The sequence below is a fragment of the Onychostoma macrolepis genome, chromosome 20 (genome assembly GCF_012432095.1).
Source record: "Onychostoma macrolepis isolate SWU-2019 chromosome 20, ASM1243209v1, whole genome shotgun sequence".
In the NCBI taxonomy this organism is placed as follows: Eukaryota; Metazoa; Chordata; class Actinopteri; order Cypriniformes; family Cyprinidae; genus Onychostoma; species Onychostoma macrolepis.
The window spans coordinates 26,800,742-26,816,243 of NC_081174.1; the positions used below are offsets into that span (position 1 = coordinate 26,800,742).

Consider the following 15,502-nt stretch of genomic DNA (forward strand, 5'->3'; position numbering starts at 1 on the left):
TGGTCCGCTCATGCATATTTCACTACTCTCCTAAAACTTACCCATGCACACAAGATAAAATCACTGAGGGCCTTCAAGATCAAAACCCTCAGCTTCTAGTGTCAGAACAAATGAGGGGAGCTTCAAACATCTGCTGTGAAGCCAACATGGCTAAGTTTCTGTTTGAAATGATGTTCATTGCATCTTCTGGGCAACTTCAGCGAGACTGTAACATTCGCTGATAACCACAGCCTGAGAGGACCATCTTGAAGGTCAGAAATGCTGGAAAACCGTGAGTTTTGAGTTTCAGGAAAATTTTATTGTTCTCCATTTAACTTTTAACTCAAATTGTTATGCTGATGAAGTCTCCGGCTTTGAACCACCTGTGCAATATTAGGCTCTTATAAGATGGATGTGCAGTTCATAGCAAGTGTAGCTAATGCATCCATCACTTCATTAATGTGTTCATTTATGTAAAGACTTTCTGTCCACCTTAGGTTCAGAAGGAAGCGTTAGAGTGGCTTCTGAAGTCTTTAATGATAACTGAGTGGTGGTTCACCCTAAAGGAAAATCACTTGCGCAACGGCCACTAAAATATCCATCTGTGCGGCATCTGTGGGACATTTAAATTATGCATAATTCCTTGGAAAAAGAGCCACTTGCAAACCATTACCTGATGTGAAGCAACACTCGATTAGAGACATCAAACGTCAGGCCTCAGGATTGGAAATATGGCATGCATGTGAAAAATGAAAGTCTTGTGTTTCAATTTTAACACTAATGTATTTGGCATGATAATTGTTGCATGAAGGTGCATGTTAAAACAGTGCCCTCTAGTGGAACTGTATTTATCATTCAGTAAAAGCATTAAGAGGCATGCGTTCTGAAAACAGCATGTCAATATCTGAGATCTCCGACTTAAAAACCTTTAGACTACACAGACAGCACAATCAATTAAAAACAATCAATGTTACTATCCCTGCAGCTGGGATGCTGGCTGACATGCCGAACAATGTGTGATGATCAGAGCATTACGCACATCTGTGTACCTGTTACCTAGAACGTATAGGTTTGAATTTGACAGCAGACAACATCCCCCTTCCTATCCAACTACAACAACATTTTCGCATTTATGATAGGCTTCTGACAACAGTTTAATTTCATCTGAAGTCTATTTATAGCTACAATAGCTAACATACTCGTAATTCATAAGGAGAGCTTTTTATGTTATGGCATCAGACAATAATTACAGTTGTTTTTACAGCTGTATAATTACAATTATACAGTTGTTTTCTTTGTATTGTTTGACTACTCAAAAGAGAATATAGCAAAATATAACTTAATTCATTTGTGTTTCCTGCAAGCCAAATTTCACATACATAAAAATTTGGCTCTAAACCTCTCTTTTCTTTACTCATCAGCATTCATAGACATTATGAACTCAATCGGGGTTAGACACCACGTGTCAGGACCTACTCTTTATCGAAATCATACTCTAGATTTAATACTGTCACATGGAATTGATGTTAATGGTGTTGAAATTCTGCAGCCATACTTCAAGTTCATTGAAGAGTAAAGGAGGAGGCGTGTGTTTTTATGTAAATCAGCGGTGGTGCACGGATACAAAGGTAATTTCAACGGTATGTTCTACCAACATGGAACTATTAACCATTAAGTGCAGACCTTTTCATCTGCCTAGAGACTTTACTTCTGTTATTTTGATTGCTGTGTATATTCCACCTCAAGCAGCAGCCAATGAGGTAGCTCAACAGTTGGCTGCCCATATAATGCAGTTGGAAAACTCTAAATATCCAGATTCAACAATTTTGTTTCTTGATTGCCTAGATTCAAACAGCAGATCAAAGTGATGACTAGGTTGGATAAGATCTTGGACCAATGTTATTGTGCTTTTCACTCTGTGTCTTGTGCTCCATTGGGGCAATCAGACCATAATTAGATTTTTCTTATTCCTGTTTATCGATGTAAATCTAAACGTATTATACCAATTAAGAGAGTGGTCAAGGAATGGTCTGTGGAGGAAATAGACATGCTAAGGGACTGTTTAGAGGTTACTGATTGGTCTGTTTTTAAAGAGTCATGTTTTGATTTGAATGAGTACACTGAGGTGGTTACCTCATATATAAGTTTTTGTGAGACAGTGTGTACCTTTTAAAGCTGTGACTATATATAACAATAATAAGCCATGGTTTAATAAGGAAATTTAAATATTATGGAGGGAGAAGCATAAGGCATTTAAGAGTGGGGATAAAGAGCTTTATAAAATCATTAAAGGCGACTTTGAAAAAGCTGTTAAAAAGGCAAAAAAAGGCAAAAGGAAATTACAAGTGCACGTTAGAAAATAAGTTGAAGATCAATGACACCTATGGTGTATGGAAAAGTTTAGAGCAGATCACAGGCTATAAGATAAAATCTCAAGTTATCTCCGACGATATTACATTGCCTGATGACCTTAATGCATTCTACAGTCGCTTTGAAAACACAGTGGAGGGACAGGCTGGTCAGCTGATGCTGCCCTCCTGGCCCTGTACTATGAGTCCTTCTTTTAAAATAGAGGAATATGAAGTCAGGAATCTGCTGCAGAGGCAGAACAGTAGGAAGGCAGCAGGCCCTGACTCCATATCATCTGCAACATTGAAGTGGTGTGTGTTCATCCTTGCCCCAGTATTCACTGAAATATTCAACTGGTCATTAAGAGTATGCAGAGTCCCAGCACGTTTTAAAGCAGCTGTTATAATTCCAGTGCCGAAAAAGTCGGATATTAGTTGCTTAGATGATTACAGACCAGTGGCCCTAACTTCAGTTGCTATGAAAATCTTTGAGCGATTGGTGCTTAGGTATCTAATTTCTAAAATCTGTCTGGATTCTCACCGATTCGCCTATAAGGCTAATAGGTCGGTTGATGATGCTGTGGCTCTGTGTCTCCACTCAATTCTGCAGCATCTTGAAGCCCCCAATACTTAATAAAGAGTCATTTTTGTGGACTATAAATTGGCATTTAATACAATTATTCCAGTTAAACTTTTTGATAAGTTAAAGCAATTGGGGATTCAACACTCCCTTGCTTTCTGGATTTTGGATTTTTTGCTGAACAGAACCCAAGTAGTTAAAATTAATAATACACTTTCAAGTCTCAAGACAATAAGTGTGGGGCCCCACAAGGATGTGTATTGTCACCATTACTGTACTCTGTATACACTAATGATTGTGTTTCACATTGTAATTCAGTGCAAATCTTTAAGTTTGCTGATGATACTACATTGATTGGTTTAATAACAAATGATAACGAATTGGATTATAGAAGGGAGGTTTCTATACTGTTTGATTGGAGTTGCACTCACAATTTGAAGTTGAATGTCCTAAAAACAAAGGAAATGGTGTTTGATTTCAGACTGAGGACAAATGCTGTTTTGCCATTGATTATTAGTGGTCAGGACATTGAAAATGTTCAATGTTTTAAGTTTCTCGGGACTACCATCTCTGTAATGTTAAAGTGGGATGACAACCTAAGAGGCATTATCAAAAAATCTCATCAAAGGCTTTTTTTTTTTTAAGACAGCTTAAAAAGTTTGGCATATCTAAAGTTGGTATGTTCAATTTTTATAGAGCTGTCATTGAAAGCGTGCTGACTCTTTCACTTATAGTGTGGTTTGGTAGCTCCACAGTTCAGCAGAGAAGTCAGATTAATTATATAACTCGGGTTGCTTTGAAAATTATTGGTTATGATCTTCCCACCATTGATGAGATTTATGTCTCACGTTTGCAGAAAAAAGGCTTAAAAATCATGAAAGATCCTTTACATCCAGCTAGACACCTCTTTACGCCTCTTCCTTCAGGCAGACGCCTTAGAGCAATTAAAACTAAGTCTACACGTTTTTTGAACAGCACTTATTGTAGGATTGTTCACACTCTTAACTCCTCTGGTGTCTATGCATCTGCAATTCATTCCTTATAATTGATGGGACATATATAGCCGTGTATGTATGTATGTATTTATGTTTGTATTTTAATGTTTGTTATTATTGTTGATGAGCTCACCAAAGCAAATTCCAAACAACTAAGGTGTTTGGCAATAAATAAATAAATAAATTATATCTCAGATCGTTATCTAGCCTTGTGTAAACTCCATATAGCTAAAACTGTAGATTCTTCTCCTTATTACAAGTATGATAGAACCATAACTTCCACCACAAAAGACTGCTTTGTAAGTAATCTTCCTGATTTATCTCAATTCAGTGGCTAAATTAACAAAAAATAAAGCATCAACAGGTGTTGACATTTCCCAACAGCACAGCAGTAATGACTTTATGAACTATTTTACTTCTAAAATCGATACTATTAGAGATAAAATTTTAACCATGCAGCCGTCAGCTACAGTATCGCATCAGATAGTGCACTATAGATCCCCTGAGGAACAATTTCACTCATTCTCTACTATAGGAGAGGAAGAATTGTATAAACTTGTTAAATCATCTAAAACAACAAAATGTATGTTAGACCCTATTCCATGTAAACTACTAAAAGATGCGCTTCCAGAAGTCATAGACCCTCTTTTGGCTATTATTAATTCGTCATTGTCATTAGGATATGTCCCCAAAACCTTCAAATTGGCTGTTATTAAGCCTCTCATTAAAAAAAACACAACTTGACCCCAAAGAACTAGTTAATTACAGACCGATCTCTAATCTCCCTTTTCTATCAAAGATACTAGAAAAAGTAGTATCCTCACAATTATATTCCTTCTTTGAGAAAAATTATATCTGTGAGGATTTCCAGTCAGGATTTAGACCGTTTCATAGTACTGAGACTGCTCTCATTAGAGTTAAAATGACCTGCTCTTATCATCTGATCGTGGTTGTATCTTTCTATTAGTGCTACTAGATCTTAGCGCTGCATTCGACACTATCGACCACAACATTGTTTTGAATAGACTAGAAAACTTTGTTGGCATTAGTGGAAGTGCATTAGCATGGTTCAAATCGTACTTATCTGACCGCCATCAATATGTAGCAGTGAATGAAGAGGTATCATATCGATCACAAGTGCAGTATGGAGTACCTCAAGGCTCAGTACTAGGGCCGTTACTTTTCACGCTTTACATGTTACCCTTGGGAAATATCATCAGGAAACAAAGTGTTAGCTTTCATTGTTATGCTGATGATAATCAGCTCTATATTTCTTTGCGGCCCAGTGAAACACACCAACTTGAGAAACTAATGGAATGCATAGTCGATATAAAAAACTGGATGACAAGTAATTTCTTACTGCTAAATTCTGAAAAAACAGAGGTGTTAATTATCGGACCTAAAACCTCCACATGTAATAACTTAGAACACTGTCTAACACTTGATGGCTGCTCTGTAAATTCTTCGTCATCAGTCAGGAACCTAGGTGTGCTGTTTGATAGCAATCTTTCCTTTGACAGCCACATTTCTAGCATTTGTAAAACTGCATTTTTTTCATCTTAAAAATATATCTAAATTGAGACCTATACTCTCAATGTCAAATGCAGAAATGTTAATTCATGCGTTTATGACCTTAAGGTTAGATTATTGTAATGCTTTATTGGGTGGTTGTTCTGCACGCTTAATAAACAAACTCCAGATGGTCCAAAATGCAGCAGCTAGAGTTCTTACTAGAACCAGGAAGTATGACCACATTAGCCCGGCTCTGTCAACACTGCACTGGCTCCCTATTAAACATCATATAGATTTTAAAATCTTGTTAATTACTTATAAAGCCCTGAATGGTTTAGCTCCTCAGTACTTGAGTGAGCTCTTATCACATTATAGTCCTCCACGTCTGCTGCATTCTCAAAACTCTGCCATTTGATAATACCTAGAATATCAAAATCAACTGCGGGCGGCAGATCCTTTTCCTATTTAGCACCCAAACTCTGGAATAATCTACCTAACACTGTTCAGGAGGCAGACACACTCTGTCAGTTTAAATTGAGATTAAAAACCCATCTCTTTAACCTGGTTTACACATAACATACTAATACGCTTCTAATATTCAGATCCATTAAAGGATTGTTAGGCTGCATTAATTAGGTCAACCGGAACCGGGAACACTTCCCATAACACCTGATGTACTTGTTACATCGTAAGAAGAATGGCATTCTGGTTGAAGAATGGTTTCTTTCTTATTCCGAGGTCACCGTAGCCACCCGATCCAGTCTGTATCCAGCTCAAATGGTGGATCAGCATCTAGAGATGACCTCTACAGCCCTGAACGTCAGCGGAGACCAGGACACCTAGATGAGCCCCAGGGACAGATCCCCAGTGAAGACCTCGTCTCCTAGACGACCATCGGGATTTCAGAGCAGTATCACAAACAATTAAATATGCTAAATGATTTGCAAATTTCTGATATGAATCAGAAGATTCGTGAACGGACTCCGAAGTTCTGATCTAAATCAAATGATTTGCGCTCCGCGCTCCAAAGTTCCGATGTGAATAAAAAGATTTGCGATATGCAACGGATCATTTGAAACAATTAATTATTTTGTTACGCAATGGTTTAACGGATTCGGAGTTTCGAAAGTGATGTCGAAATTTATTTAAAAAAAATGGATGGCTCTTTTGATCTGGTTTTTCCTAGTGAATGGAGTACATTCAGATCATTTGGAGCGGTTCCAGTATAAATGACTCGCTAGTTTTATGACATTAACTGAAATAAGTGAAAAAAGTATGATGTATACAAATAAAATACTATATTTTTATTCTGAAGATAACTGCTTTCCACATCTAAACATCCAACACAAATCTACGAACAAATTCAGGTGAGGTAATTAACCGGTTTACTGCTAACTAGTGAAACACTTCATTAATACGAGCTGCACCTCAAAATACATGTTAGATGGAAACATTGTGCATTATGATCGAGTTTGTAGCTTAATGACCACTGCAATTCAGTTGGTGACAGTAGGAAATAAGTTGAAAGCATCCAGTCATCTCTTACCATTGAAATAAATGTAAAATTACATTACATAACACACAACATTTATACAAATTTGTATGAAGTTCAAAAATGTCCTTTTCGTCTTTTCAATTTTACATTTACCTGCTATTTGGTATTTATTTCTATGTTGGTGCTTCACTTCACAGGTTGACAGGTTGAATTCTTTCCAAGCAATTGTGTTCCAATGCATTTTCTCCAATCTAATTTCTGAGCCTGTCAGAGTGACTACACTGATAACAAGCCACATTACCTTCGAGACAGGCTGTTATACTGCTATTGACTTCAAAATGAACAGATGCCACTTCAAAACACACCCTATATTCAAAAGCCTCTCCAAAGGTTGCTGATATTTCATGGAAATCTTGTTAGTGCTTTTGAAAAATCTGTCAAACAGAGCGCATTGACATTAAGCCATTTAGAAGACGTGTGGTGTGGTTCAGTAAAGCCTCAGTTTTTGTTTGACTGACTGATTGATGTTTCCACAGCAGACGAGAGCACTGTTATGTGACATCTGCCTCAACATCCACTCACCTGTCAACAGCTCCTTATCTATTTATATCTAAAAGAGAGAAGAAGTGACCTCAAAACCTCTCTGTAAATCCCAGGACCCTTACTGTTTGAGTACCTCCATTCAAATTTAATCATCAGGAGCATCAACCACTCCATGCAATGGTTACAATGTCATCGCTAACCTAGTTTACTGTAGGGATGATGCTTTGTTCAAGCAGAGACAGTATGAGGAGGAAGAGATATACATCTTTTTGAAAAATTAAGATAAAAGAGTTCATTGTCTTTTTAACACAAGCTGAATTTGGTTATTTACTCTAGAATGCACATGTCGTGTAAGTTTTAGGCCAAGGCCATTCAATTAGACTGGTGCTGTACTTGTATGTCAACTGCCTATTCAAGCAAGCGCAATGCTCTCAGTCTGAGTTTATATGTCTGTTTTTAATGCATATGACTAGTCGAGACACTTCCATTAGTCATGGAGGTTTCTGAAGTAGCACTTTAGTTAAATGGGACATTAGTCACGTGTCCTGGGCTGTAATCATGTGTATATGAGTGTTTTGCTTCGGTACCTGAATCAATGCGCGCTTGTCTGCGGGCTGCACATTCCTCGATGCGAAGTTTGGGAATTCCCTCGGCTACAGCACGGGCCATACCGCCCATGTCCTCAATCTCAGTGATGAACTAAACGAGACACAAAGAGAACAGAACCCAATTACAACAAACACAAATATCACAGATATTACTACCTACTAACAAACAAATCTGAGTGCTTCGGAGTAGGAATATCAAGGCTTACTTTAAGCAATTGCTTATTTTTATAAATCCAAGAATTACTGTTATTTTATCATAATAATAATAATAATAATAATAAATAATATTACATTCTAAATTAATATTAATTTCAATAAATTCAAATGAAAAATTATTTGAATTTATGCAGTAACAATAATAGTAGTAATATTTATACAATTTAATAAATTCATAAGTCAAGTCAATTTTATTTATATAGCACTTATATTACAATACAGATTCTTTCAAAGCCTAAACAGGAAAATAAGAAAAGTGGCAAAATTCACTAATTATTAAACAAATTCAATTTCAGATGTAAAGCATCTCTGCAGCTTAAATTAAAACTCTATTAATAAAACAATAAAATAGATTTATTACTAATATGTACTTCTATCATCATTATAATTAAATGCATCAATTATTTTATCATTATTGTTTAATGTGCACTATGTAATATTTAACATGCATGTATAATAATAATGCAATTTATAATTATAATTATATTATTATTATTAATAATAATTATTATTATTTATTTTGACCATATTAGCCATCCACCATATTTATTATTTATTTTAACTGTCATGTTTAATTATTTATTTTACTTAATTATTATTAATTGTAGCAGTTATAATATTATTATTATAACAGTACAGACTTTTAATACTGACTAGAGATCATATCAATTACCAACCATAACATCAAAATTTGTATCAGCCAAAACTTCTACAGTGCATGTTGTCATTAATCATTCAATGTGTTTATGAAGTGTTTAATTACAGATCTAGATATAAAGTCAGGTGGGTTTTTTTCATTATGCGGACATATTATGGTAAAAATCCATTATCACAGATTATAATTAAATACAGTTGTCATCACTTGTTATGATGCAAAGCACATACATATGGGCAGATTAGAGAAAGTTTATCAAGATAATAGAAGTTTTTTAATGAACGGTTCTCTATAGCAGGGGTCTCCAACCTTTTTTACACCGCAGACCGGTTATGGTTTGAAAAAAAATCTTGCAGGGTGTTGTGGATGGGGTCTTTAAAACAGGTCTATTCGTTTATACTGTTATCAGCACATGTAGATTCGTCTCGTCTCTGAGAGAATATGCGCTGTTAATGCAGCGTTAGAAAACTCCGTCAGTTTTTTTACTTTCACTTTTATGTATGAATGAAGTTAAGATGTTATAATAACTGTTGCGCAAAGTTTGCACGTTGCTTGTGTGATATCAATTGGCTCGCCTTCATGGTTTAAAACAGAAATGTTTCCAGTATTGCGACGTAACCACAAACCCCCATGCATACAGTATATATCTTAAACGCAGGGATACATGAAAGAGGAATCAACTCGGTATGCCGCACTGTCTGAAACACGTCTCTATGCTTGTGCGCACTTCAGGTGTGTGTGAGTACAGTGCGCAAGTAACCAATTGAGTTCTGTTTTGTTTCTTCTTGTGGTTTTAAATAGCTTGAACATGTAAATTGGCAAATTAATCTGCGAATCACATGCCGAACGGTGGGGTCTGGACCTGGTCCGTATATCACGGATCAACTGCGATCCGTTTAAGCCCTAATACCAATGACAGATCAGAGCAATCTTTTATTTACTAATTTAACATGAAATCGTCAAATTGCTACTCGATATCAATCGCATACAACGAAAATACAGAATAATTCGAAAAATCATTTACGCATAATAAATAACAGAGCGTCATATCTATACATATATTTTCCCCAGAACTTTCTCTCGACCCGGTAGGAATTCTTCCATGGCCCGGTAGTGGGTCGCAACCCAGTGGTTGGGGACCTCTGCACTATAGTACGAACCTTGAGCGCTGAGTTGTACACGTCATTGGTGAGGGCCTCCATCATGTAGGACCCACCCCAGGGATCAGCCACCTTCGGGATGCCCGACTCCTCCTGGATGATGATCTGTGTATTGCGGGCGATGCGGGCGCTCTTGACAGTGGGCAGACCCAGAGCCTCGTCAAAAGAGTTTGTGTGCAGAGACTGTGTGCCTCCAAACACTGCAGCCATGGCCTCGATCACGGTACGGACCACATTGTTGTAAGGGTCCTGAAGAGCAAATGAGGTAGATTTAATCAGACACATCAGAACATAATTTGTTCAAAATACAGCAGCATTTTGAAAAATGATATTTCACTGTGGACGCAGCTACCCAGCATATCATCACAGAAATTTAAGATAAGAAACGGAAAACATGTCATGTATTGCATGTCAAAAATGTGATTTAACACTTTTACACTTTACTGCATCACAGTTCGTTTAATGTGACAAAAAGCAGGCATGAGCAGCTGAGCATTCTCGAGCTGTGCAGTGACAGTACCTGCTCAGTGAGGGACCATCCTGATGTCTGACAGTGAGTTCTCAGCAGGAGGCATTTGGAGTTCTTGGGTTGGAACTTCTCTTTGATAAGTGTCGCCCACAATCGCCGCGCTGCCCTCAGCTTCGCTATTTCCATATAAAAGTTCATGCCAATCCCCCAGAAGAATGACAATCTAAAAAGAGATCATGCAAAAAAATAAAAATAAATAAATAAATCACACTACATGCCTTCATACGGTATATGAAACCTTTAGAAAACCAATACCTCAGCTGGGTTATTCTTCGTTGTTATTAGAATCATCATTATTATTTTTTAAATGTATTATTAATAATAATTATAGTACTTGAATTAATTAGAAATAATGCATATACAGTAGTAATAGAATAACATCAATAATTAGATCAATATTTAAACAATACAATTTAATGTGCATTTCTATTAGTAGTAGTAGTAGTGCAATAATAATTTATCAATATTATTATAAACATTCATTTGTAGTTTGTAATACTAGATTGCCATATAATTATAATTATCATCTTTGTAATGTATTAATTAATAAGCATTAAATAAAAATTACAGTAATTAAATTCATTAGAAATAATGTACTCACATTTAGTATTAGTAATTGCAATAACAATAATACTTATAATAACATTTATACTGTCAATACAATTTAATATAATTGCATTAATAAAAATGAATAAATAAACAATAAAATAGATTAATTATTATTATGCACTTGTAGTAATAGTAGTATTAATTATTTTATCAGTATTTTGTAATATATTATTCAATATGTATTTACTACTAATACAATATTTTTAATAATAACAACTATCATTAATAACAATAATAATAATAATAATAATAATAAATGTAATACTTTATTAAATTTTTAAATACATTTCATTAATTGGAAAACATCCAGTAATTAAAATGTGTATTAATCATTAAACATGAATTAATAATATGTATTATTATTATTATTACTTACTTATTTTATTATCATTATCATTAACACAAATAATTGCATGCGTTACATAATGTTATTTAAGAAGTATTATTATTATAGACTTTTTCCACATTTCTCAGAAGCAAAGTCGTCATAAATGGGTAAACTTCGAGGGCAGTGAATGGGAGAGTACAACAAATATTTTTTTTGCATTCCCATTTGTTCAAAAAGCAAAAGAAAACTCCACAATAGCGTTTTCACGACTTTCAAGAAAAGGAAAAAAATTGAGAGACTGATAACGGCAGTCAGAAGAGAGAACGATATTAAATTTACTGTCCCTTCCATAGATGCTGCATTATAAACACCCTTGCATAAGCGTTAACTAGTTCTTTCTTTTTTTGTAATTTGATGCAAAGGTGATATAAAACAAAGTATAGTGTTATAAATATATATACATTTTTAGAAAAAATCTAAATATAAAAAACTTTTGAGATTTAACGTTGAAACGCATCATCACAGTCTTGTGAAAAGGGTCCATTATTATTAAGAAGAGAAGTAGTAGAAGAATATGGAACCGACAAAGTGAATTTCCAAACTAACCTGGGAGCGAACTCATCGATGGTGAGTCCAGCCTTCAGTCCGGTTCTGCAGTACTCCAGTCCATTAGCAATAGTGTAAGCCAACTCTAGGATGGCATCAGCTCCAGCTTCCTGTATGTGGTATCCACTGATGGAAATAGAATTAAACTTGGGCATATTCTGTAAGAAAGAAAATCCAATGTGTTACAAAGTGTGGACTGGAGGTCAGATACCATCTGAATACTGATTTTACAAAGATGGTCAAAATTACAAGGCTGTAAAAAGCACATGATGCGAAAACTCAATCATTGTAATCACTGAAAGTAAATAAAAAAATGCTCTTAGCACTTTAAAAACGGACAGTGGACTGTATAAAAAAAGATATATAAAGGTCCTGTCACTCAAGCCGTACCTTTGAGGTGTAGGCGAATATATCAGCGATGGCGTGCATTGACGGCTCTGGAGGGAAGATGTAAGTGTTTCGCACCATGAACTCTTTGAGGATGTCGTTCTGGATGGTGCCAGTCAGCTTCTCCTTGGGCACACCTTGCTCTTCTCCGGTCACGATGAACATGGCTAGAATGGGAATGACGGCTCCGTTCATTGTCATGGATACCGACATCTTCTCCAGCGGGATGCCGTCGAACAGCAGATTAGTGTCTTCTACGGTGTCGATAGCCACACCTGCCATTCCCACATCCCCATGAACTCTGGGATTGTCAGAGTCATAACCTCTGTGCGTCGCAAGGTCAAAAGCTACAGAAAGGCCCTGCTGGCCCGCTGCAAAGGTAAAGCAGTTTGTATTTGACTTGTATCAAAGATTCCCAAACATTTTTGTCAGACAAACCCTGACCTAAATATTTATTAGCAGTCCCTCTGAGATCTTAATTTAATATTGTATAATAATTCATCAACACATTCATGGTAACATGGCATGCAAATAAACAATATGTGTATAACATCACATTTTCATTTTAATATTATAACATTATTTTAAAATTTTATATATTTATAAAAGATTTTTATATATATATATAGATCTTTTAGTAAGTGTTTTGTTTTATACGATCAGTTAAAAGAAGTCATTAGAAGATTAAACATTTCTTAAGTTATAATCTTAAAAGACTTTGCACTATATAAATATATTTATATAAATTACTTTTAAAAGGTTTAATATTATCTATCAATATAAATTATTGGAAAACATTTAGTCTTAATCTTCTTAAAAGTATTTATTTTATCTTATAAAATGTATTTTATATTAAAGAAATATATTTATATAAATATAACAATCTTAATAATTGTTTTGTTATATATTATCTATCAATATAAGTTGATACAATATAAAATGATATAACTTTCAGATATATTATTTAGATATTTTAAATTTATATTTAGATATTTTCATTATATATACACACATACGCACATTTTTATTTTGACTTTATTTAAAAAAATATATATTTTATTTTATTTTTTATGACAGTATTACTATATAATTCAATATATACTTTCACTTGATAGTTTCTCTCAGTAGTTTAAATGCTGTGGCATCATACCTTTAATATTATCCCTGTAAAACTTGTTGCTTTCCTCTACAGTGCTGAATCCAGCGTATTGCCTGATGGTCCAGGGTCTGTAGGTGTACATGGTGGGGTAAGGCCCTCGGGTGAACGGGAATACTCCTGGCAGCTCATCTTGGACGGCGGCGGTGTCAGTCTGAGTGAACACAGGTTTAACAGATATGCCTTCTGGGGTCCTCCAGATCAGATCCTCTGGGTTTTTCCCTTTCAGCTGCTTCTTGGCCAGGGCGGCCCAGCCCTCGTGGAGCTTCACTTCATCTCTGTGTGGGGCAACGGTACGGAACGGTCTGGGGTGACGCTGAGGGTCAAGGGTCGAAGATACAGATGCCCCCAGAAGTCGTCTGGCTGTCAAAGACACGCATGCCTTCCTTGCAGTCAACATGTTGTATGCATTGGGTAAAGGAGAGCGGGTTTAGTTACTCATGGATATCTAATAAAAAGAAATAAAAAGAAACAGAAAAATGTTTTAACATTGATAAATAGGAATAAAAAATGAGAGATGAAATGTTTCTTGAAAATAATTTGAATGATTTCTGAAGGATCATGTGACACTGAAGACTAGAGTAAAGATGCTGAAAATTCAGCTTGGCATCACAGAAATAAATGACATTTTAAAATATGTTAAAATAGATAACATTTATTATAAATTCTAATAATATTTCACAGTATTACTGTTTATTGATTTATTTGAATGATTTCAAACTTTCGACCTGTAGTGTATCATTAATCCTGAATGCTGTTAATAATACTGAATAATATTGTTATGACTAAACACACCTTATAAAGACTTCAGACGTGACTTGACAGAATAGCAAACATGTCATCAAACAGCTCCTATTTTATTATAATATTACACGACTTTTATTACCATTAATTAAACATGTCACATTTAAAACTCGTATGCATCTCTGACGATGAACTGCTTTCACTTTTTTTCCGTTAAAGTTTGCACACTTACAGGGCTATTTAGATTATACACGTACTAACAATGATTGTTAATCTAGGACAATGTACGACAAAATAACACCTACATACAAGCGCTGACACCATACTGTTTTACAACAAAACGTTTAAAAACAAAACAATATCAACATCTGACCTTGCGTTCTCTCTGTTTACCAGACACCGACGACACACGCTCGCTGACAGGCGTGTTGCGTTCCAGCCAATCACAGTTAACAACAAACCAATAACAGCCAATCAGCATCAAGCGACCTGCAGCTCTGACCCGGATGTGCAGTATATTTCAGCACGGAGGGTGTAGAGGCTTTTGAATCAAAGGTTCCTTTTAATGTTTTTGAAATATTCGGATATTATTTGTGGCTAAGAGCCGCCATAAAATAACAGTTATAGTTACAGTAAAATAGTATAGTTAGTATGATATAGTGTAGTATAGTATAGCGATACGACACCGATTATTATTTTGAGGGTTTCAAAATCGCTGTCATATTTATTTCAGCAGGTGGCGACATATCCCACTGTTTTTGTTTGTGAGGCAACGCTTCTATCTATCTGTCTATCTATCTATCATGTAGAAGTTCATACAAAAAAAAAAAACTGTAATGAGAAATAATTTTTAAAACCTGCAGTGTCTCGGTTTAAATAATACCGTTATACAAATTAATATTAATTTTGTTTAATGGAAAATGTCTCACCTCCCAGTTATGATACCCTGAATATTCTTACTGCCCGCTCTCTCTTATATTACACACAGTAGTAAGAGATCAGATAATAATCAATAATAAATGTATCCAGTTGCAACAGCACAACCATTTCAA

General features: G+C 35.3%; 1 protein-coding gene across 2 annotated transcripts in view; it reads right to left on the bottom strand.

Annotated features, from left to right (window-relative positions):
* Positions 1 to 14,944, bottom strand: part of mmut (methylmalonyl CoA mutase) — a 36,037-nt gene extending 21,093 nt beyond the window's left edge. The window contains exons 1-7 of one of the 2 annotated variants that reach the window (XM_058756456.1): positions 14,824 to 14,944; positions 13,701 to 14,154; positions 12,554 to 12,921; positions 12,164 to 12,321; positions 10,612 to 10,783; positions 10,092 to 10,340; positions 8,040 to 8,151 (exon numbers count right to left, since the gene is read on the bottom strand). In XM_058756456.1, coding sequence (XP_058612439.1) covers positions 8,040 to 8,151; positions 10,092 to 10,340; positions 10,612 to 10,783; positions 12,164 to 12,321; positions 12,554 to 12,921; positions 13,701 to 14,106 — 1,465 coding nt within the window. In that variant the 5' untranslated portion in view covers positions 14,107 to 14,154; positions 14,824 to 14,944. Of the gene's footprint in view, positions 1 to 8,039; positions 8,152 to 10,091; positions 10,341 to 10,611; positions 10,784 to 12,163; positions 12,322 to 12,553; positions 12,922 to 13,700; positions 14,155 to 14,755 lie in introns of both variants that reach the window. The other variant, XM_058756457.1, reaches the window with a different exon arrangement.
* Between the last annotated feature and the right edge of the window lie 558 nt (positions 14,945 to 15,502).